This window comes from Rousettus aegyptiacus, unplaced genomic scaffold (assembly GCF_014176215.1).
Source record: "Rousettus aegyptiacus isolate mRouAeg1 unplaced genomic scaffold, mRouAeg1.p scaffold_m13_p_6, whole genome shotgun sequence".
Classification (NCBI taxonomy): Eukaryota; Metazoa; Chordata; class Mammalia; order Chiroptera; family Pteropodidae; genus Rousettus; species Rousettus aegyptiacus.
In genome coordinates, this window is record NW_023416309.1 from 79,903,083 (window position 1) to 79,927,278 (window position 24,196).

The 24,196-nt window shown below is 35.6% G+C and overlaps 2 protein-coding genes and 1 non-coding gene across 3 annotated transcripts in view; 1 reads left to right on the forward strand and 2 right to left on the reverse strand.

Annotated features, from left to right (window-relative positions):
• The window catches only part of NUFIP2 (nuclear FMR1 interacting protein 2), a 28,445-nt gene extending 10,711 nt beyond the window's left edge, over positions 1-17,734 (forward strand). The window contains exons 3-4 of the mRNA XM_016139008.2: positions 7,122-7,154; positions 9,277-17,734. Of these exons, the coding sequence (XP_015994494.2) occupies positions 7,122-7,154; positions 9,277-9,329 (86 nt within the window). The 3' untranslated portion in view covers positions 9,330-17,734. The remainder of the gene's footprint in view (positions 1-7,121; positions 7,155-9,276) is intronic.
• Positions 17,735-18,386: 652 nt separating this feature from the next.
• Positions 18,387-18,505, reverse strand: LOC118604529. The gene has a single exon (XR_004951777.1). It is a non-coding gene; the product is annotated as a 5S ribosomal RNA (ribosomal RNA).
• Positions 18,506-18,976: 471 nt separating this feature from the next.
• Positions 18,977-23,611, reverse strand: CRYBA1 (crystallin beta A1). Its single transcript, XM_036223340.1, has 5 exons — positions 23,567-23,611; positions 22,445-22,563; positions 21,085-21,226; positions 19,561-19,703; positions 18,977-19,124 (listed from the first exon to the last, which is right to left on the reverse strand). Exons 1-5 carry the CDS (start codon positions 23,609-23,611, stop codon positions 18,977-18,979), a joined length of 597 nt encoding a protein of 198 aa, XP_036079233.1.
• Between the last annotated feature and the right edge of the window lie 585 nt (positions 23,612-24,196).

The window sequence follows — 24,196 nt, forward strand, 5'->3', positions numbered from 1 at the left end:
TAAAATCATTCTAGTTATCTGTTGCATAACTTCTCCAAAATTTGTTGGCTTAAAACAATTTATGGTTTTCATGGTTCTGTGGATTTAGTGGGCTCAGCTGGGATCACTCATGCAGTTATAGCCAGCAAATGTTGTCTAGAACTTATTTCATCTAAAAGTTCAATATCAATTTGGTTAAATATTCAAGATGGCTTCTTTTACTCAGGTGTCTGATGGCTGGAACACTTGGTTGTTGGCCAGCCTTCTCTCTTTCTTCAAATGGCTAACTTGAGCTTTTTCACAAGGTGGAGGTCAGAGTGTATAAAATTTCCAAAGACAGCATTTTGATAGACCAAGTCAGAAGCTGCATGATTTCTTCAGACCGACCTTGTATTTGTCAAGCTTTCAATAATAGAGGCAGTGTTTGGTGGTGTTTCAGAGCAGAAGCTTTGGGATAAGACCTCAATTTGAATTCCAGCTCTTTTGCCACTTCATTGTTGTTTGGTCTTGGGTAAGACACTTAGAAATTCTCTAGGACTGTTTCATTATCTGGGCTGATGACCCTCTTCTCAAAGTTCATTTGTCACTTTTAAGCCTGGGTTTCCTGATTTTATAAAATCATTCTATCCGATTGTGCTCAAGTGCTTTAAAAATTGAGTTGGTATTAAGCAATTGATTTGGAGATCTGTGTTCAGGTAGATTAATGTAGCACCAATTTGTAGGGTAGAATGGAAGCCATTTTTCTGATGACTAAAAGTGGAAGATCAGTTAAACTCAGAATACTCCAGGCAGAGAAATAACAAAGATTTTTCCCTTTTATATTCACAGTCATGTGAATGTATTATTTATTTTTAATAAGTATTTTCACTTTTACTGCATTTTATTGTAATTGCTCCATGATTTCTCACTGCTGTCTTTCCAATAATCTTATTAAAGGTACCTGCAGATTCGACTTTGGTTTCAGCCCTAGTTAAAGTTCCTAGATTTGGGAAAGGTTTTTTTTCCCTCCTGTATAAAATGAGACATGTAGGGATATGTAACAGTAGAAGATCCTTCCTTTCCCCCAATGACTTGCCATTTTAGCATCTATACTGGGTGCTTGATTTCTCATTAAGTCTGCTTTATGAGTGCAATTATAACGAATTTACTTTCGTATTAGTCTGAAAAGTAACTTATAAGGAATTTGCAGAAGCTAAAATTTAACCCCTAGATTTTATTAGCTTAAGAACTGAGGGTGAGAGAAGTAACTACCCATGCTATGAAAACAAATTGTCTATTACTATCATTTTGTAGTAGCAGTTTCATTCCAAGGAACTTCAATTTGTGGTTATTTTACCTTTAAAAGTAAACCAGATTAGAATAAGTATAGCAGTAGAAATGAGCAAAAAACAAAACCAAAAACAAACGCCTTGGGCTCTGAATTTTTACTGTGTTTATTTAGAGGTGATCCAGACAACTCTTTTTAGTCTGGTTTGGTGTAGCTCCAAATTGGGACTACAGAACTGAAATTGATAAACTGAAGCATTTGTTAAGCATCTGCTGAAAGGCAGTGACTTCTAACTACCTTAATCAAATTTGCTTGAAAATGTACTGCATATCTCTATGGGTATAGTCAAAATGTAAAAGAAAAGAGTAGGGAAATTTTTCTGACAAAGTTTGCAAAGAAATTACTTTGAAAAGCATAAGTAGGTACAATGGACTGCTTGAAAAAGTGGAAATAAGAATAGTAAAACATGGTTTGGGGATAGCCAGTAATCATCCAAAGATGGGCTGATCTGGATTAGATGCTGGCAGCGGGGGGAATCCCAGAATTTTAAAATGTCACCATTTCAGTACAGGTAAAACTTATCAGATTTTGTTAACCAATGTCACCATAAAAAATAAATTTAAAAATTTCAATAAAGTAAAATAAAATTGTTTTAAAAAGTCACCATTCCAGCTGAATTTTACCGAGTTTGAAATAAAATGGCTTAAAAGGGTTAGAAGGCATATTAATGGTAAATTGATCTGGGGGTTCTCAACTGTGGGAGTCAGCTTGGTTGCCCTTATATTTGGTGTAATTTGGGGGGGAAGGGGAGTCATTATATGCTTTTTAAAATCTGAAAATTTTAAATGAATTTTTTAAATGCTCTTTTGAATTTTAAAGGCATAATAATAAGCCTCTACTTGGCTTTAACCTTCTTAGCTTCAGTCTTGTTCTTCAAAGGATTTTAGAATTAAATGATGAATCTATTTGTTTGGACCATATGAAATGCTGTTTTTGTAGGTCAAAAACAAAGGTTGAATATCAGCAGTTTCAGATGGGTTCTACCTAATATTATTTACTTATAGTCCTTGCTGATTTATGAGTGAGTAGTTCATTCAAATCAATGTTTATTCCTTGTGCCCAGCACTGTGCGAAGCAATGGTGATAAATAGATGAAAAGAGAGGGTTCATGTTATTGGGGAATTCTAATAGGAAAACATAAATGGAAAGAAATGTATTACTAGTGTGAAAGCTCTGTAGAGAAACATAAAATATTTAAAATACAGTTGGAACATAGAGAAACCTCGAAGGTGGGTGGTTAGGACCAGGATCTACTGGGGAGGGATTCAAAATTAAGTGGAAGTAGGCTTACTTATTGTACAGAGAGTCCGAATAAATTTTATGCAAGACAAACACAGATCCATTCTCCATGTAGGCAGTGAGAATTCACTAAAATGTTTTGAACATTGTGGTCACTTTCAAATTCATATTTTTAAAGAAGAGAATAATAGCTGTGGTGTGTAGAAGACAGAAAGTGGGGTTCAATTGATGGCAAAAGAGGCCAGTTAAAAGAGCTATGTTTATAAAAAATGCCATTCCTTGAACCACGGCAATAGCATTGGGCTAGAGAAAAAGGGATAGGTGACGGAGAAGTTACAAGTGTCTTTAACTTTGGGTAAGAATTGCTGTAGCTGAACGCTCCCTCCCTAAATTCTCTAGTTTTGCATTTCTTTAATTCTACACACTCTCTTGCTTTATACATCTTCAGTATATAACCTTTCTGCTCTCATTCTTTTTTCCTCACATGATAGTGTTTCCTTAGTTTCCTTTTCATGCTACTCAAACTCTTCTGAGTAATCTCATCCAATTTTATCACTGTGTATTAAGCTTAACACTTCAAGTGCTTTTACTCTGAATTCAGAGCACATGTTTTCTGTATCATTCCAATTATACGTATATAAAATTGAATTCATTTTTGTTCAAACCCTGCTCTTTCCTGCCTCCCCTCTCAGTGAATTAACATATAACCCTTTTCATTAGGTTATATGAGTCCTGTCTCCAACATCTCCCTTTTTTTCTTTTCCATCTCTAATACAACTCCTAATTTTACTTTTACAGTAACATACTGGGCTCTTTGTATTGTCATTTCATCCATTCTCTTCAGTTACCTCAAGGAATCATTACTGATTTTTAGTGCCTAACCTTAGATTTCTTCAGTGGCTTCCCTTCACCTATATGATTAAATAATAAACTTTTCTTTATATATGCCTTCGTGTTCCTCTGAATAGCAGAAGAACATTTTTCTAAATCTTTGTGTCTTTCAGCCTTAAACTATGTGGGACCACTAACACATGAGTCAGCAAACTTTTTGTATAAAGGAGCAGATAGTAAATATTTTAGGCTTTGTGAGCCATAGGGTTTTTGTTGGCAATTACTCATAAGTTGATTCTGCTTTGTACATAAAAGCAGCCATAGTGTTTCAATAAAACCTTTTTTTTTTTTTGTAAAAAAAAAAAGTGGTGGGTAGAACCTACATTCTGACCCCTGCTCTAGCATACCTTGTTCTTTTTAATACTGTCAAGCTTTATTCATGCTGATAGATTTATCTAGAAAAGCTGAGGCAGAGCCTGCCTTTCTGTTTTTGCATCTATGTCCCTAACCCATAAATATTACTTTATAATCTATTTAGGATTAAGAACTTGCAGGTAATTGGCCATTAACTACAGGAAACATTATGATAAGGAGCTACATAGAAAGTCAGCTTTAGAAATTGAATATTTTCTTCATTTGGTGGAGAGGCATAACTAAATTTTTGAAAATTTCAAATTTGGATGGTGATCTGAATTACTAAATTTTAACAAATTGCCTACTTTGGTGTATCTTGAGAGCAGAAGAAACCTTACCTTAAAATTAGCAGGTTTAGCCCTGTGGCCGTTTTCCAATAATTATTTGTATGATTGGATTTTGTGATCCATCTTAAACTGAGGGGTTTAAAGATTGTGTGTGTGTGTGTGTGTGTGTGTAGAAGGAGAGGATGGTATTAAAGTAAAAGGTTAATTACTATGTTATGATTTTTGTATAGTTGAATGTGCCTTCTGTACCCTTATTTATACTATTCATATGTTCAGCTTCTCATGATAATTAAAATTACACAAAGTAGCCCATTTCATTTTTAGAATTTGAATTGAGACTTTGTAGCCTAAAAGAGGGCAAAATGTAATTCACTATTTTCATATGTTCTCTCCAGCCTTAGTAAGGCTGTTTGAGCATGCACGTAATCATGCAAACTTTTTATTTCCCCTTCTTTCTCATTTCAACTTTGTGTTTCGTGAAAACTTTTAAATTCTAGTCAAGGAAATCAAGTTGCTACTGGTTGCAGAAGTAGTTAATATTAAATAACAGGAAGGGAAATTGTTTTTTGCACTGTAGATAATGCTGATTTATTTTGGGGGTACAAGGTAGGCTGGCCCATGGCTAGTTTTTTAACTAAGTCATACTTCCCTTTTCTTAAGAGTTATAATCAAATTTACTGCTTTGGAGCCCATATTTGAGAATAATAAAACTTTCTTATCAGAAATCATTTAAAATCTATAATATTAAGAGTAAAACCTAAAGCCGAATGTTCTAGTTTAAGCTAAGGAAATGTCTTCAGTCCGTTGAAGAAATTGGGTGTTGGCAAATACAGTTAATCCTTCAACAACACAGGTTTGAACTGTGCAGGCCCACTTATATGTGAAGTTTTTTCAATAGTTACCAGTACTGTTTTCCGTCCACAGTTAAGTGTCTACAGATGCGAAGGGACTGTGTGCATTGATCTGTGACATTTTATGTAGGGGACTTGAGCATCTGTGAATTTTGGCATCCGCGGGTGGTCCTGGGACCTATCCTTTGTGGATACCAAGGAACAACCTAAGTTTTTGGGAAAGTAGTATGGTTGCTACTGTGACTCTTGAATATTGTCCACCCTAGTCCCCCCAACCCCCGCGCCCCCCCAAAAAAGGGACAGAGGCAGGTTGAGATTGCAGTGGGGAAGAAAAAAGGAAATGCTATAGCATAGGTGGGTTAAAATGAAAAGTTTGATTACTTTTTTTTTTTAACAACATAAAAGTAAATATAGCTTTATCTTTGCATTAAGCAAACTTACAATAATGAGTATCAAGTGATCTATGTATACAGAACTCAGGAATTTATTTGTTGCAAAATGTGAGATTCCTGTACTTTCTCTAAAAAAAAATGTTAGTGTGTTGGGCGATTTTTTGTGGTTAGGTCAACCAACGGAAGGCTTATCTTTGGATTTCTTAAAATAAGCCATTCTGAGATAACAGAAATTTTTAAGGTAACAGCTCTAATGACTATTTCAGCTATTCCAGATTGTCTAAATTATTTTAGAGTGATAAATATGAGCACTATGACTAGAATTCCCTTCCTGGTATACCTTCTTTTTTTCCAGAGTAGATTGATTACGATTCTCTCTCCTTAGACCTTTTAGGACAAAGGAATTTTCCTTCCCTTCTGTGGATGGATAGGCATCTGTCCAACATTTTAAAGCCCATTTCATCCAACAAAGCTCTTGGACCAAGTGGCAACCATTGCATTATTTCCCAGTCTTTGTTTAATTACAGAATTGCTTTGATACCTTTAATGGAATTCTATCTGGATAATTAACTTTGATCATTTTGAATAATTAATCTCATGTTCCAAATATCCAGTTCTGACAAATTTTCAAAAAAATTTAGCAGCTTTTTACATTGACCTGTTGGGCAAAGAGTAATTTTTCTGGTCCCTAACCTCATCCATACATATAAAACAAAAAAGTAATAATTTTAGATCTATACACCTATTTTTTATTCTTATTTTTTTAACCTCAGGGAGGGATTATGTTGTACCTTAACTATAACCCATGTCCAGATACAGCCTATCTTAATGAGCTCTGGTTTTGTTTTTCTTAACTGTAATTGGTTGCTGATAAACATAGAAAACAATTACACAAAATCTAGTTAAATAAAGTCACCTTTTTATCTTTTCAGAATAGTAATTGTATGGCCACAGGAAGATTACTTATTCTCAGTGTTAGTATAGTTCATTCCTGTTACTAAATGGTTTTTGTTTACATTAATATCCTCAGGGTATTTCCTTTCAAGTTCCAATTCTTAGGTTCTTGTGGTATGATAGTCATCTACTGTCTTACTCATAGGACTTGGAATATCCCTTCTGTGAAGCTTTCTAGTATGCTTCCAGGTAGTTTTTCTTGCTTGCTTTCTGTATGTTACTATAGTTCGGTCATTTACATATTTCCCTTATTGGAAGATACTGAAGTAAACACATTGTAGATTATCACATTTGAATGGAATTGGAACAAATGAAGATTGTATGTTATTAATGGATAAGCATTTTGACCTTATGGGTTGAAATAAGAGTAGATGTGGTTTGAAGAACAGAACCATTTGCCTATAGCAGAGTTAAGTAAACTTTTAATAAGGTATTTTCAGCATCAAGCGTAATCATATTTGATGAATGCTTCATTCAGAAGACTTGAGTACCTTGTTACCCAAAAATACTTGGTGTTTTTTTAATAACTGAGCTATTAAATATCATTTTATCTATATCGTGCCTCTGAATATCTTTGCTATTCGTGTAGACAAAACTGTTCTCTTGGCAATTTGATTTCAGATAGTAATTGACTGTGTCATCAACACTTAAAGCAATCTGAACGACATTTTTAAGAATGATATGAAAATACGAATTTTGTCTGAGCTTTATAGAACTGTGCTATTTCAACTCTCCTTCCAGCATAGCAATAACCAGTGTAAGTTTTTTAACTTAAAGTGAAAAGCATAGCTTTAAACTTTGCTCTTCAAAATTCATTGTATAAATTAATCTTTTTTTTCCTTTGCAGAAATGGAATCTGTTTGGAATTTGCAGAAGCAAGGTAAGAATGGTTAGGTTACCTGAAATGTTAATACTAATCACTAATTACTGTACATTATTTTTGTGTGGGAATAATGTGAATAGTGGCCTGCCAAATAAGTAGACTTTGTCTTTTGAGTTGTTTAATAACTGCAGTCAAAAAGCACTACCTACCATACCAGGACCGCTAAGGATGGGTAACAACAAACACTGTCAGTGAAAAGAATGTATGAAAGCACTCTTTATCTGCTAGATGAAGAACATGATTATTTTCTTTTGCCCCTGATTATGACAGTAAGACAGACCATATATTTTTTCATCTAGGAAATCAACATAAGTGTTTCTACTATGGCTGGTCTTTATATTTGGTAGATGAGAGGTTGCTTAAGAACTGAAATTCACATTTCAAAAAAATATTAACTGTTTTAGGAACCTTATTAGGGCTGTATATTCTGAGAAATCTAAAGAATAGCAAATTAGCATTCTTCAACATACACTCACCCCACCCCCCATAAACAAGATGTTACTAGCAGGAGGGCAGAGGAACTGGATAATCCACATTTGGATTATTTAGAATTTTCAAAAAATTGATATTGAGTTATCCTAATTATTGTGTGCCTTCTTTCCAAATATATTAAAATATGTTAGTTGTGAAATAACCTGCAATAAAGTGAGAGTTCTGTTTGGAGAACTAGTCACTAAGAGATTTGGCTTTTCAGAACCGTGTAATTAACTGTATCTCACTTCCCATCTGCTTTGCTCAGTAATATGATTGAATTTTGGGTGAATGTGACATTCCTAGAATTTTAGAACTTGAAGATTCATATTATAAACTCTCTTCTATCTTATTTTACAAATTAGGAAACTGAGGCCCAGAGAGGTTACTTATGGAAACTAGAAACTGGCAGGACTGGAATGTAGGGTTCCTAGATTTCCCAACATTGCTCCTCCTTCCAACTTATTCTTGTTCTTAAGCCAGATTGTGTGTGTGTGTGTGTGTGTGTGTGTGTGTGTGTGTCTGTCTGTCTAACAGCTGTGGCTTGATAACTAGCAAGTTCTTAAATTATTTTGAGTTGCTTTCTGTGTATCTTTTTTGTTTGCTTTCTGTGTTTCTTTTTTGTTCAAACACATGAAAAAAAGGTAAACTGGAAAATATATCCTGCCAAAGTAGACCTTTGTTTTTACTGTAAAATAGCTACTATTTAAGAATAAGCATTATCTTCATGGCAGGTTGCTAGTAGATGGTTCTTGTAGTCCTTGAAAAGATAATATCTCTGGACTAAATTAGATTGACTCTTAGGCTTAGGTGAGCTTGATTTCTTCATTATTATTTTTAGGCCTTTACAATATTTCCATTAGGTGACAGGTTTTATTGATTGCCTATTTTTTATTAAAGCATGTACACTTAAAATAGCTCTTGTTATCTACTTATCAGTAGCAATAGTATGGAATAAAATCATTGCCTCTTGAGAATAGGGGAGCATACAGCTAAATAAATATGAGTTTAAGAGAACACTGGAGTCTTTACCCAGACATACTCTCTTTTATACTTTGAACCCAGGAGAACCATGGTCTTCTGTTTCTGAGGATAAAGGTTGGTGGTGCTATAGCAAATTAGGAAGAAGGAAGAACCTAAGTCATGATTAGGACTGAACTGATTGTTTTGCCAAATTAACCTGAAGTTTTGGTGATAGGTGTTACTTGAGCAATTCTAAGCTAGGCAGCCTACACTGGTTAAAATAAAATTTGACTTCATTTTGCTGAAAAGAACAAAAAATAAATCCAAGTGTTTGTTTTAGTATTGGATGATTTAAGCTTTATTGTTTTGGTCTCTCTTTTTCAAATGTACTACTTTTATAATCAGGAAAAACAGAAAGGAAAACCCTTGTTAACTGAGCTCTCTAATCTCTAGGAGTCCTCATTGACTAGAGGACCCTGTTGCTAGGAGTCTATTGGGATGCTGAACTATTAGGTTGAGAAAAAGTGGATTGCACATGTGTTAATACAAAGAAGAAATGGTCTTTAAATTGTATTTTCATTCAGGTTAAATGACGGTTATTTGGGTTTTGTTATTGGAACATGGGTATTTGGGGATTCTAGACCTTATTTTTATTTATGTATTTATTTTTTAACCTTCCCTTCAGATCCCAAAAGGATAATCACTTACAATGAAGCCATGGATAGTCCAGATCAATGAAGGACCAGACTGCCTATTTGTAACCTTCCTGCAGCATTAGAGCCACCGTTCATGGGGGACACAAGGCTTTTATGCTCCTAGATCTTCAACGCAGCAGAGGAACCATAAGTAGAATCACAGGATAATATATACATATATATATATACATATATATATATAGTTATTTAAAAAAAGGCAACTGAAAGTAATTAGACTTCTTAAGGAATCAAATTTATTTCAAGAGACTACACATGGTTATTTAATCTCCGGTACTGAATAGTCTTTTTTTCTTTTTTCTTTTGTTAATTTTTGTTTTTAAGTGTGAATGCAAGTGGTTAATGAATACAGACTTGTTAACAAGCGTGGTTCTAAAGTTCCTGCTGTCATCAACTTGGGCAACAAATGACCCACTGGAAAGGCAAATCCACTTAAGATCTCCGTATCTTGTTCTGTGACTAAAGTGATACACTAATCAGGGGGAACCCAGAATGATTCAACATTTTCCCCCACTCCTCCCTTGATGTTTTGGTTATACTTTGAGCCCTGCAAGAATGCTGGATAAATGCCTTGAAGTTTGCAGGGGTGTATTTTTTTAGCGAATATGATTTGCATGTCTTGCCACGAGTTAAGCAGCCTCTGTGGGGTTTTGGGGAAATATTTTCTTTTATTTTTTGTGGGGTAGGGATAGGGGAGGGCATTGAAGTTCTACAATTCTGGAATAGTTGGTGATACATAGTTCAGTTGGCTTTGGTTACATGTTGGACTTTAATAAGTGAAGAATCCATGAGTGTCATTTAAAGAAAAGTTACAGAACAAATAATTGGCTTTAGAAATTTCATATGGAAAAATACTCCTGTGCCCATATTTTAATGTATAAGTGGGAGCAAAAATATATTCTGCTTTTCAACTGTAGGTGCTCCAGATTTGCCCTGTCACTAACACTAAATGTGCTGTTTTCATTGTTTTTCATCAAACATCTAAAGAGAAACTTCTGTACCTTTCTGTAAATTCTCTTTTAATTTCTCAGAAATATCTAAAAGGGGAAGAAAAAATTCCATGAAAATGATAAAAATTTTTCATGTTTTTAGCCAGTGAGGAGGTAATAAACCCTGCCTATAGAAGGTGTGTTTTCATGCAAACTATACTTCTGAGCTTATTAGCTTCTAATTATATCTTAATAAATATATTTTATAACTAGAGCAAAATGGTTTTTTTAAGGAAAATAATGTGAAATTCTGGAAATTTTCTTTTGGGCAGAGAAGAGCATTAGCCCTGTATCATCACATTGCCATTCTGTTGCACTGCAGCTTGTATATAGCATGCTAAAATAAGTTTATTGTGTGTGTGAAGAAATGAAGGGTCCAATTTAAGATTGGGTGATGTTTAGTGGCATAAAAACAAGTTATCTGGCCTGATGTAGCATCACATCACACACACAGAAATTAGTATATCCATGTATGTCAAATACAGGTTACAATAGCTGGGCATTTATAGAGAGAGGTGTAGTCTTCTAATAAAAGTAGACTGGATCCCCTAGGGTATTTGGGGAGAAAGTAACTACTTTTGCTCAACCCCTTTGCTTAAGAAATGTCCGGTTTTGAGCGACTGTAGTATGGATGAGTTTTCTTGTTTTGTTGACTATTTGAGGCTTTTAACAAGTAGTTTGTGAAGGAAGCTGTTGGACTCAACATAGAATAGAGAAAACATCTTTATCGTCTGGATTTCTGCCCTGCTTAGATTTTAAAAGTATAAGCATGGATTGCCAATTCCACTTGATGTAAACAAAATTTTTTATACATAATATATATATATATATAAAATAACTTATTGTATCAGTCCAGGTTCAGAAACTTGTGGTAGGCCAGTTCCAGATAGTTTCATTTCACCTGTAAACTGTATCACTTTTACTGATATTGTAATTTTCAAATGTATAATATGTTTACAGATGTGCCCTGCATTTAGTCTGCCTTGTTCCTATTTTGATTTTTGTTGAGTCTCCTGCCTGCTTGCCAAAAGCTAGGATGCTTCAGGCCCGTGTACAATTGAAAGCAGAGGCATCCTTGAGCTTTAAAGCATTGAACAAACTGGAAAATGCAACATACCACATACTGAAGTGAAAGAAGTCTGTGTTTTTGTGTTTTTTTTTTTAAATAAAAATTTCAAAAAGTTAAAAAAAAAAGATATAAGGTTGATTAAAGGAAAAAAAGGCTCCAGTTTGTTTTATAGGTTTTAAAGTTCTGCTGTGTGTTCAATTGCCTTGTGTAACCACTTGTCGCCTTAGGGCCAGATTCCAACCCCACCCCTACTCTTGTGCCCCGTCCTTTTTTTTTTTAATGTCATTTTGCTTTCCTGGAGTTTTAAAGCTCTTCTGTCTCACAACTCACAAGAAACTTTCTGGGTTTGTGACATAGAGAGGTTGAATGACTATATATTTAAAAAGGAAAAACAAAACAAAAACAAACAGCCTCATCTGAATTGGGCTTTTAAATCAACACTTACAAACTATCTCTAGAAAGCTATTGTTGCTTTCCTACTTCCCTTCCATATTCCTCAGGCCTCCATGTTTAGAGAAGCCAAAAAGAGAATGTATCCCTTCTCTGTCCAAAGGTTTTTGAGAGTCTCACTTCTAACTGAAACAATGCAACATTTCACTTTGATTTCTCCACTAAAATTTCCTTGATTATATGGTTAGAGGTATAGAATTAGGAATGTCTCTTAACCTTCTGGGAAATCAGTGCCCCATTATATTAACTGTCAGTATTTTGGGGGCATTGGGTTAATGGACTTAATTGCCTAGGTACAAGCAGGACTTTGGGACAGATATTTTTTTTGTGCTGTTTGGTAACACTTAACTTCCTACTTGTCGCAATCTTTCTCCTTAGGTCCTCACACAATTCCTTACAGAGCACTTATTAAAAAAAAAATCTTAAGAGTTGATCTGTTTTCTGATTATTTTTGTGTAAGCTTCTAAACTTCAGCTGTGATTAATTTAGCACATTTAAATAACATTAATGTGTTATTGTTTGGTATAATTTTCCTTCAACTCAGAGTATTAGTACTGTAGCATAAACCAAATACAGTCGAGGGGATTTTTAACATCCCTCCATTATAAAGACTGAAAAAGGTGTGTGTCTGTGTGCGTGTGGAGTGCTTGTGTGTGAGGGAAAGGAGATATTAAAAATTAGTAAATGAATGTGTGTAAGACATTATATTAGTATTCAAAGAATGAACTTGTATTTATTTTGTGCCATTTGTTTTCATTACACAGAATAAAGTCAGGTGGTTTTAATCCTTTTTAAAGGGTAGTATTTGAAAAATGGCACTAAGAATGAAATCATGACCTATTTTTTTAATAGCTATGAAGATACTAATTATGGGTGAAGATTTCTTTTTAAATTTGTCTTAATTGTAGGCTTCTGTGTCACATACCACTCTTGTAGATGTCTTGAATAATTTCCCTTCCCCACAAAAGACAGGGTGTATTTATCTTTCTCTCTATTCACCCCCACTTTGCTGAACTGTAGTTAATAGCATAGCCTTTCCCCTGACCTCCTAGTAATGAACTTTCACATAAAGTATATTTACAGCATCTGTAGTTTTAATCCTTCCTCCTCTACTTTCTAGGAGGGGATAGATAATAACTAAGAATTTGTTAATGCCAGTTTTTTTTCCCCTAAAATAAATGGCTGGAGAGGTTCTCTCCATTTTAGAACCATTTTGCTGTTCTCCTTAATCATCTGCTTACCTAGTCGTCACTCAGAATCTGCAAAAACTTTATTAAGGAAAAAAGTGCTGCATCGTTTTTTCAAATAACAGTTTTTAGGGAAAATACGATAGCTCAGTTATGAGTGTTATCTATTATATAAGATATGTTTATTCACAAAACATTACATGGCAGCAGTAATTTCATACTTGGTCATTAGGCTTGTTGCTAACCCAGTCAGAGGCATCAAATAGTTTACCTTTCGTTGTAAACTTTTTTAAATATGAAAAAGCCTTTTAGTGTGAAGTCGAATGTCATGTACCAAATGACCACAGGCAAAGAAATCTGTAAGAGAACTTTACTTGATTTTAAATTCTGCTAAATAAGAGGGAGTCATTCTTTCACGGCTTTCTTATTTAGAGAAATTAAGTCTCATTTCCAGGGATTATGAATATAGTTATACCACTGGACCATATTCTCAAATAACACATGATCCCTCTTGTATAAACCTTTGCTAACTGTGCAAAACAGACTATATAGTGGGACAGATACATATTTTGGACAATAGTTTTTGTGACCAGGTGTGTTGATGCTGTACCAATTTGAGGTAGATTCTGATCAGGCATTGTCTTTTATTTGGTTCTACCTAACTTTAACTGCTGGATTTTAAAAGGGTAGGATTGTTATCTCCCCCCAAAAAGTATTCATCTTTGTTTAAAGGGAAGCAGCAAAGGACACGACTAGAAGTATAATAGCTGCTCTAAGTTTGCAGAGACACATAGGTTATTCTTAATGCTGATGCTATTTTTATTAATGGAATTAATGGACAGTACCAGGATTCCTTTATGGTAAAGGGTGGACTTTGAGTGTCATTTCAAAGTTTTTTTAAAATATATTTGTTCAGATGTATGAGAACCAAGTATACACCTGAATTAATTTACAAAGAATGATGAATCATTGGCTTCACTCAAAAAACACTGCTTTAATAAGTTTTAAATTTCACATGGTTTTGCTACTCAAGAAAGGTCTTATGAATAAATGGTGTTTTAAATTGTCTGCATAATCAAAACACCCAAGGAAACATGAGTGGTATGTTGATTTTGCATTACTAGGAGTGTTAAATAGCAGTTATGAGCTAGAAACCTATGGAACAGCTATCCTCATGTGATGGGATTGTTGATTTGGACTTCCCTATTTTATCATACAATTTTGTTTATGTCCAGAGTTCTAAAGCCATTTTATAATACTGCAGTATCCCTTTTCTACAGCCTTATTAAAATAGCTACATTTTTCCAATGCAGTAACCCTTTTCTACAGCCTTATTAAAATAGCTACATTTTTCATTTCAGTTTCACTTTCGTTGTATATTGAAGTTTTATTCTATAGACCAACAAACGAACTTGAGGTAAATTATATAGCTTTCCATTTGTCCTTTTTTTCCTCAGGTGCTAAACAAGGCTCCAAAAATGGATACTGTTTTAGTAATGTCTGCTTTATTCTTAAAATATTTCTTTTGCTGGATGTAAAATTTGTGCTAACAAGGTTTTAATCTGTAAATATGAATGGATGCCTTTAGTTTGCCCCTGTCTATTATTACTCTTTCATTTATCTTCTATTGAAGAGGATTCTTTCATGATCTTGAAGACATTTCATTAGGTATTGTTGCATTTTTAGAATGAAAATACAACTTTTCTGTCTTAGATTAATCCTGCTGCTGCTATGAGAAACTGAAAATCAAGAATGTGATGCACTTTTTACATTACTATATACCATACCTTTATTGGTTGCTTTGATACATTTCCTGTAGCACAGCCACTAACAAAAGTGAGTGAATTAAAAATTCTCTTTGGGAGGGAATCAGTACAAATAACTTCATGGTATTGGCCTATCAAGGACAATAACTTAGGAAATTAAAAATTCTGTTAGTATACTTTTTGGCCTTAAAATGTCTTCTACTACTGAAAACTTTTTAAATTTTAGTTTTATTTTTATTAATTCCTCTCTGCCTCAAAAAAAAGGAGCTGGGAAGAATGGCTTAATGCAAGTGGTATCCTTGGTTTGTTGCTAATCTATTTTAGGAAGAAAACAATTGTCTACTTATATAAGCTGGGGACTTATTTTTTTGTTTGTATTACAGAAGAAATAGTGCTATCCTAAGCCAATCAAATTTATTTTAATCAAATCAATCAATTTCAACTATTCTGCTTCTCTAGTATATTTTTACTTAGCAAAGTTAAATATAGTAGGAATGCTACTTAACAAGAGGAAAGTCATTTCTCAAGCACATACCCAAACTTTAAGGAGATTGAACCCAAAATAATGGAGGAAGAAAACACCAAATGGGGTGAAGTATGAGAAAGATATGTGGTCCAAAGCTATCTGGTTATATTTTGATGTTGCCAATAATGCAAAGCCAAAATTTTAATTTGCTTATTTAATATATTTGTTGGCCAGAGATCTATTTTTATATCAATGTGCCTTGCATGTATATTAAAAAAAAATAAACATTGGAAAGGCCATGTAGTAATGCTGAGATAGTTAATGGTTCTTACCACCTCACTAATTTTTATGCAGTATGAAATGCTCATTCTATCGCCCACTGGTGCTCTCTGTTTAAAGTTACAGATCTTGTCACAAACTGGAACTATTTTATAAACTGGGGAAATGATTTAATTTGCTTTTTTGTTGTTTCTTTTTTCATTTGTAGTCCGTTAGTGGCTGTTCTGTAGTGGGAAATAGTAAAAGGATTCTTCACTTCCTTTCCCTTCCCCCTCAACACCTTCAAGTAATGTGATGACACCATTTCTTGTGTGCTTTGAAAAAAATTTTAGCTTGCTGTTTCCTTTAGTGTTGTTTAAAAAAGTGTTATAAAAAGCATTGTTTGCAAAATCTAGGGAGATAATGGAGTCCGCTTTAATTTGGAATTCTGTGTGAGCTATGATCCAAGTTATTGGCTCTTTCAAAAAGTTTTTTATTGTTAAAGCACCTTGCCTAGAAAATTTTAAATACTTATGTCTGCAACAATTGTCTCAAAATAATGAACTGTGCAATTCTTGTCATTAAAAAAAAGATCTGAACTCTCCCTAATGTGACTTGTTAGTTTCTCTGTATTTCCTGCCAGTGTAAATGTGAAAAGCTTTGCTTGCATTACGTTTTAGAAATGCATTTTGCACACTAGAATTTTGCTGAAGCTCCATGAAAAGGTTAGATCTAAGTAGACGAATAAAGCTATGCACATGTTTTGAAAGTTTAATTTGTGTGTCATTACCAAAAGTGACCTATCCTTATTTGCTGTTCTTAGTGTCACCATCTTTAGAAACTTAGCTCAAAGTTACAGTTCTGGGCTAGCTCATCAGTGGAGCTAGAAAAGAAGAAAACTGACACCTTTTTAGTAAACCAGTTTAAATGAGAGCTTGACTTGTATCTACTAAAGGGCTTTTCTTGAAACAGGGCAGTTTTCATCAGTTTTATGAACTGTTGGATGCTCTACTTCCTCAGTGAAATTTTTGGTTTATTTGATTAAATGGGAAGTAATTCAAACTGAAATGAAGGAAGGTCCTTTGCCACATGGAGTTCTGTGACAATTTTACGACTTAAATCTGGTTTAAAGGTAGGATAACCTTTTTACCTTGATCACTTTGGTATAAGTTTAGTTTAATAAATGAACGATTGACTTGAGATTATAATCATTAGGTTGTTTAAAGATCTAAGCACAGCTTGTTTTAAAGATAAATATGTGTCTTTTAAAAATTGCCCAATTAGAACAAGTGTAGAATTTGGGCAAATTCAGTGAAATTGCTGCAGTCTGCATGTACTAAATAGCCTTACTTCACATGTATGTGTGCTTAAAAGATTGTGTAGATGTACTGGCCAGGTTTTGTCAGTCATTTTTAAAAGATTGTTTTATAATCTCTTCAGGACCTTTGTAGAAGAGGCTAATAAGTTTAAATAGAAGAGAATACAAATGGTATTTTTTCCCATGCTTCTAGTTATAAAAAATTTGTTTTATAGCTTTTTCCTATGTGTAGAAGAGGGTTACTTCTCTGTCATCGAGTGTGCTCTTGATATGTGTTGACTTTGAAAACACAGCAAAATCCTGTATCTTCACTGAAAGTGACAGTTAAAAACTAAATCTTACTAGTCAAGACTCCAAAGGTTGCCTATAATGCATGGCCTTAAAAGGCATAAATGTAGGGGTTTAGCATCATCTTAGATGGTTATGGCTACTACTCAGAATCTACAAGTAAGTAGTTCACTTAGAACACATTTGAAGGAGCAAAGTAATTTCTGTCTTGTGTGCACTGGCATTTAGGAGCTGAGTTACCTCTTAGTCTAGGGGAAAGGATAATTAGTGGACTACAGTTATGTTAGAGGATGTTTTTCCTTCCCTCTCCCAGTTAAAATTTTTCCAGTATTTGTTTTGCCCAGTCAAAAAGACTTTTTTTAGGTAAAAGAACAGTGGCCAGAAATTTACCCTTTTGCTAAATGCTTAAGTATTTGCCATAGCTGTTTTTTGATGTCATGGATTCTGAGGAAGTGTCAGTACGTGATGATCTTCCTTTATTGATGTCTTACTTCATGTTCAGTGTTTTAAAACTATAAATTTCAAACACTACATCCATATCCAGATTTACTTATTTTACCAGAAAAGAAATTGAGAAATTTGTAGATCAAATTAAGAGACAATAAGTGTACATTGTTGAATAAAAAAAAATTTAAAGTTTCTGAGGTGTTTGTGTTATCTTTTGTGTGCTTTAACCAGTTACTGAAAACTAAGTCAATATTGTGATACTGATAACGTGTATTTTCAAAGAGTCAAATGTATAAATTTAAGCCTTAAATGTACCATGGTCATATGTCATGTTTTTTTGTTTTGTTTTGTTTTGTTTTTTGTAAGTGCGAAGATACTTCCAGGCACCATGCTAAGCTCTCTGCATGGATTGTCTCATTTATTAATGCAACTCTGTGTTTTTATGCTCCCCTATTGTGATTATATGAGTCTTAGGTTAATTGACTTGCTGAAGGTCACCTGGTTAACATAAAAAAGTCAATATTTGAACACCAGTAGTCTGAATACAGAACCATGTGCATAAAAAAAAAAAATCACCTGGCAGCTTTGTTTAACATACAATTCTAGGCCCAACCCCCAGAAAGTCTGATTCTAGAGGTCTAGGGTGAACAGGTTATTAATTTGCTTAGAAATGGCATGTTGATTGAAAAGTTAACTGTGAGAGCAGCTATCCTCCCTTTTTGCCTGACATTGAGCCTTACATTCTTCCAGTTGAAATAAGAAACCAAAGTTGAGCTAAGCAATTAAGCAACTCAGAAGTTGCCAAGATTCTGGATTTATTCATAACTTTTTTTTTTTTTTTACATGCCTACAGCACCTGGTCTTCCTAGGTGGTCTCCCATCCAAGTACTAACCAGGCCCAACCCTGCTTAGCTTCTGAGATCAGATGGGATCTAGCATGTTCAGGGTAGCATGACTGTAGACTATTCATAACTTTTATGTAGAAATATATGGTGATGCATATTTGAGAGACGTCCTAAGTTTGCTTAGCATTGATTTGTTGCAAGATAAAAAATGCAGACGTCAACATCGTTAGAGTAGAATGAGGAGAAAAGATGCAAAAACAATTACCAAAAGTGTGTCACTATATAGAATGATATATTAGGGTTATATGTTTAATGTTATTTGAGATAGGGAATACTTGTTCGTGGCCTGGATACAAGGGAATTTGAGGTTTTCTGAAGATTGTCTTTAAAAATTCTTAGCTGCTTAACTGTAATTTATGTAAAGCATGGTAGTTAATTCAGCCTGCAACATTATTTTTTTTTAAATGACATTTATTGTGGATTTCAGCAGCTAACATTTGGAAGCAATGTCTGAGTATAACATAAAACTCATTCTAGATTGTTAAGCAAGGTCTCATGCTTGAGAAATTCTCTTGGAGCTCTTTACCCACTACTGTTGGATACGGCGAATTGATTGAATCTGGGAAGTTTGGGCATGAGAACCCCACTCTCTCCAGTGTTTATAGTCTCCTCCATGATGGTCACATTCCAAGATATACTGATAGCCACGGTATCCAGGATACTGGTAGCAAACCCAGCTAGAAAATCCAAAGCACATTGGATTGTTAAAACCAGTTAGGAATGTGATCGACACCCCCAAACTGGATCGTCTTGCCTCAGCACAATTGGTACAGAATATTTTTAGGCTTAGAAAATGTGCCAGGTGCTGCTTGTGAGCATGATATGGCTACAGTGAATTGAAAATTAACCTTGATCATGAAAAAAGGTGTAAGAGTAGTCAACATAAATGGTTCCATAGAAGTCTGTTAAGGGGGAGAAAAAACTGACCTTCAGTGGTAGTTGGTACCAAGAATTCTAGATTCAGAATTACTAATAACTAGACTGACAGCCATACCAATGTAATGTTAATGTATGAAATTTGATAAGACATGACTGTTGATGTATTAATATTCACAAGGTTTACACCTACAAGAGTTATTTTGAAATGTGCTCCAACCCTGTTTTTGCACTTACGCCCCGCACTGTATCTTCATGGAACCAACTTCGTTGTTGAACCAACCCATGGCTTGCAAAGAGGGGTAGTCATCACAGATCTCCCACTGGCGTCCAATAAAGTTTTCTTTTTCAAAGATGGTAATCTTGGACTCCTTATGATTCTGTAACCCAGAATTTTTTTTTAAGTTTAATACAAGTGTTATAGCTATCTTAATTTTTTAGTTACCATTTTTTTCAAAATCAAAACACTCGGGGTTTACAGAAGAAAGTACATGATCTCGATTATAAAAATATTTCAGACAATATGGAGATATATAAGAAAAATTTTACCCATAATCTTGTTTAATCCAATTTAATATGACATTTAAAATGTACAAGAAATTGATATAGTACTTTGGAATATGAAGTACTAATGAAAATATAACAGCAGAAAAAAATACTTGCAATACATAGCCAACCAAGGGATTAACATTCACTAATTTGGAAAAATGATCCCACAAACTAACATGGCAAGTAAGCCTCTGTGTGTGTGCATGGTGTTGGAAATAACCTAAAGACCAGTAGGGGATGTGAATACAAGCATTAAGGTAAAGACTGACCTGAATGAAGTACAAAAAAACAGTCAAAACTAGTCCTGGTGATAGAACATGGGGAAGAGCAATTGACTGGGAAGGGAACTTTGTGGGGTAAGGAAAATGTTCTATCTCTGAGTAGGGTGTGGGTTACATGGGTGTACATATTTTTCAAAATTCATTAGCATGTACATTTAGGGTCTGTGCATCTTATGTGTAAATTGTGCCTTAGAGGGAAAATGTGAATTTAAAATGAGATGAAAGCATCCAGATAAGTCAGTACTTTTTATATATAACTATTTAGGTTACCTTCACTGCTTAAATTTTGGTAGGACTTTAAGGTGAGATTATTAACAACAAATCACAAGAAAATCACATGATGTAGACTAATATTTGGAAAAAATTGTTTCCCAGTATAGGGATCATTTTCAACAAACTCTTGAAGATCATCCTGATTCTGCTTGAACTCTTTAAAGAGCTTGGAAGCATCCTCATCTGATGTAGAATTGAATAATGCTTAGTTTTAGAAACAAGGTTATTATGAATCAAATATGAGAGACACTGGAAGACTTGCCTATTTCTTTAGTCATTCCACTTACTGAAGATAACTTCAGTATTAACCTATTTCTCAGCAAAATGTTACACAGATTGAAATTTAACTGGTCAAGGATTTACTTTTCACTACAAGGTAAGTGCTCTCACTAGTTACCCTATTGCACTTTTGATAGTCTGGGCTCTTGAGTATCCACTTCCTGCCACCTATAAGGAGGCCTTTACTTCTAGCTTAATCAAAATACTATCTAGAGAAAAATCAAATGACGGTCTTAGAAACAGAGGAGGCAGTGTCTCTTATTTTTATCTTTCTTCCTGCCACATTTCAGCATAACTGATAAGTAACGTGTCAAGTCTATATGCACCCTCTCTTGCCCCATTCCCCACATGCACAGAAATGAAAATTTCAGAGACTCACAGCTGAACAGATGGGGCGGAAAGACATGAGGCGCTCAATGTGGTAGGCATTACTCCCACTCCAGGCATCCCAGCGAGGGTATTCTCCTCTCTCCAGGATAAACTGTTGCCCACAGAAGCTGGTATGCTCATAACCAATCCAGCTGCCAAAGACAAGTAGTGGCATTTGTTCGCAGTGTTCAGAGCCTATGTGTTCTCATAGAGAAAGCATCTTTTGTTTTAGGTGTTAATAGCAGGGTAACATATCAAGCCAATTCCAATAGAGCCATACAAGTAACACATTTATCTCACAAGGTGGAGAATGAGCTGGCAGCTGCACTAAGCAAGTTTGTAAATGTGATATTTGTTTTAGGATTATCCATTGCAAGGGTCTACTTCACTGGCCTGAGTAATAAGTATTAGCAATCAGTCTAAAGTTATATTTCCTTTCTCTCCAAGTTACCTTATTCTCTACTTGGAGCTCCAGGTTCAGGATAAAGTGACTGACTACTGCTTTGGCTCCAGCCAAACCTATTGACTTCTTCCTAAGGAAGCAAAGGGATGAATAGGCAGCTGATGGATTTCCAGTCTCTTGTTTTTTTGTCACTGTGGGTTCTTTCTCCTGCTGTCACATACCTATACCTTATTTATTAAAACACCTCAGGTGAATTTTTCACAACCAAGTCTCTTAAAGTATTACTCCTTTTAAATAAAAGGTTAAAGAACTCAATTGTGGTGGTGAGCAACTTGTAGAAGCCTATCCACCTGCAAAGCCAGTTGGGCAAAGGAGAGTCCTTTCTTCTGTGTTTTCTGGACTGAGGATAAAGGCCTAAACTACCCTAACAAGTGTCAGAAGACAAAGTAAGTCTTGGAAGACTTACTATGAACTAATACGGCTTTCAAGTCCTGGGGTTGAGCACTTTTTTACACAGAGAAATCAGCTAGTGGTGTCTGCTCTGAGATATGCAGGAGGGGAATTAGCTATAAAGAGGCTGCAGTTTGACAGTTACTTCTCTATTCTCTACAGGCAACAAAAGCTCAAGGGTCCTGTGGCTGTTCTGAGGGAATCCTAAGTAACAGCCTATGCGCTCCAGAAGTACAGATTTAATTATTGTCACTGCCCTACCCCAGGGTATATATTTCTTTAATTCCCCCCAAATATAGTACCAAGCCACTGAAAACCTCATGTTTCTTCTAACTTTGAGTTACTAAATTTCACATGTAGTGATCTCTTTTAAGATTACATCAGTATGGAGGCCTCTCTCACAGAAATGATTAGAGTCTGGGGGAACATCTTTCTTCTCCAATCTCTACCTTTACAGTCCTATGTCTGAAGGGACTGCAAATAAGGGGTCTGAGGTTCTACTGAGGTCCATACTCACGCGCCACATTCCACCTTGAGAGATCGAACATTATCAAAACTGCGCTCAGAAACATTTGGGCAGGAGCTTGTAAACTCCATCCTCTTGCCCTGGAAGTTCTCCTGATCATAGATGGTTATCTGAAATGGGATTGAATAGGAAAAGAGAGCAAGAATATCGTACATCAGAAAGAACGGATGACCTGGTCAACAATTTAGCTTGTGTCTGACCCTGTGTTTTCTATCACTAGCTGTAGCCCAGGCGGCCTGATGAGGTCTCTGCCAGTATAGACAGGGTAAGTAAGAAGGGGTTTAAATACCACTGTTTGGTGGTGTTAACATGCCCAGGCTAAGAATGAGGCGTGGGGTGAGTTTATGATAGGAATGGTCTGCCATGGATGATACTGGCCCATTGGACAGACCAAGGACTCATGAATTTATTCACCATGCTTCCTACATAAGTGTGACCCAGGAGCCAGGATTCTGGGAGTCCCAGAGCTCCATGCAAATTATTCCTTAGCTTCTCTAGCCACACTTGCTATAGAAACTTAAGGTGTAGAAAGAAAGTTGTAATGAATCCTTTTTATGCCTTGAACTAGAACTTGGCTCTTAAACCTGGCTAGAGGACAAGTCCCAAAGCTGTAAGCTGCCCTCGAAGTTGACTCAATGAAGAGGGTAAGAGTGTTGGGAAAAACAATGAAAAGCCTGAGGATCAGCCACTTCAGGCAATGGTTACAACCACCTTCAGGATGTGAGTCAGGAGACCTGGATCCTATCACTTACTTGGGACCTGCCGGCAAATCTCTCTTCATTTCTGGGCCCTCAGTTTCTCCATGGAATAATCCACTCTGGGCTGCTCTACTTTAAGATGATTTTAACAGTGTAGAGGAACATTGAACTAGGAAACGATGTCATATCCCACCCATTATGGGCTTCCGGGGTCATCCTTCTTCTGTTCAAATGGGACATCCTAAGAGATCCTTCCTGCAAGAGCATCTTGGACCTTGATTGGATTCTTCCCCTACAAACTGGTGTTTTATTGGTTGGTCACTGTCCCATGGAAAAGCACAGCCTGCTCTGTGGCAGCATCTCACCCCCTGCTCTGTTGGAATTCTCAGTTTTCCATATGGTAGGGTGAGCTTACCTTCCATGGCCCCACGGACCCTGACATGGGGTTGGTTTGAGCCATCTTGGTGGTTGGAAGGGTTTCTAGAAGACAGAACACACACCAAAGATGTGACCTTTAGGATGGGGGATGCGGTGGTAGAGCATAGGAGAAAGTAAAGGAGGTTCGAAGTCCAATTGACTTTGGCTGGGATCCTGGCTCCGCCTCTCGCTAGCTGAATCTCAGTTGTCTTCCATCAATAAAGCTTCTATGTGTAGATTTATTGTAAGGATTAGAAGCAATAATGCAGATAAAGCACTGCACAGTCATGGTGGCCCCTTGATAAACGTAGCTCTTGTCCTCTTGCCTGCCACTAGGCACCCCCTACAGGTGGCAGCATTGCCTCAGTCTCACATACCCCAATATAAATTCCTTGGCAATCATCTAATTGTGACCCCTTACATTACCAGTGTGTGGTCTCACCCTCACCAAGATCCTCACAGCCCTCAAACTAACCAGTGGTACATTGCCATGCTACTATTCCTTCCTTACCCTTCTGTCTTCTGGACCTATCCAGCTTTGGCCTTGCTTCCTCAGAGAGACTTTGCTGCTTTCCCCAGCCCACAGTGACTTGCTTTCTTTCCTGATTTCTAGCACTCATCACAGTAC

Excerpts from the sequence above, each read along its gene's own strand:
- CRYBA1 (XM_036223340.1), bottom strand. The coding sequence starts at position 23,611 with ATGGCTCAAACCAACCCCATGTCAGGGTCCGTGGGGCCATGGAAG. Across the intron at positions 21,227-22,444 it reads CTCAAGGTGGAATGTGGCGC|CTGGATTGGTTATGAGCATA; the intron begins GTGAGTATGGAC and ends TGTCTTTGGCAG. Across the intron at positions 19,704-21,084 it reads TCCGCCCCATCTGTTCAGCT|AATCATAAGGAGTCCAAGAT; the intron begins GTGAGTCTCTGA and ends TCTGGGTTACAG.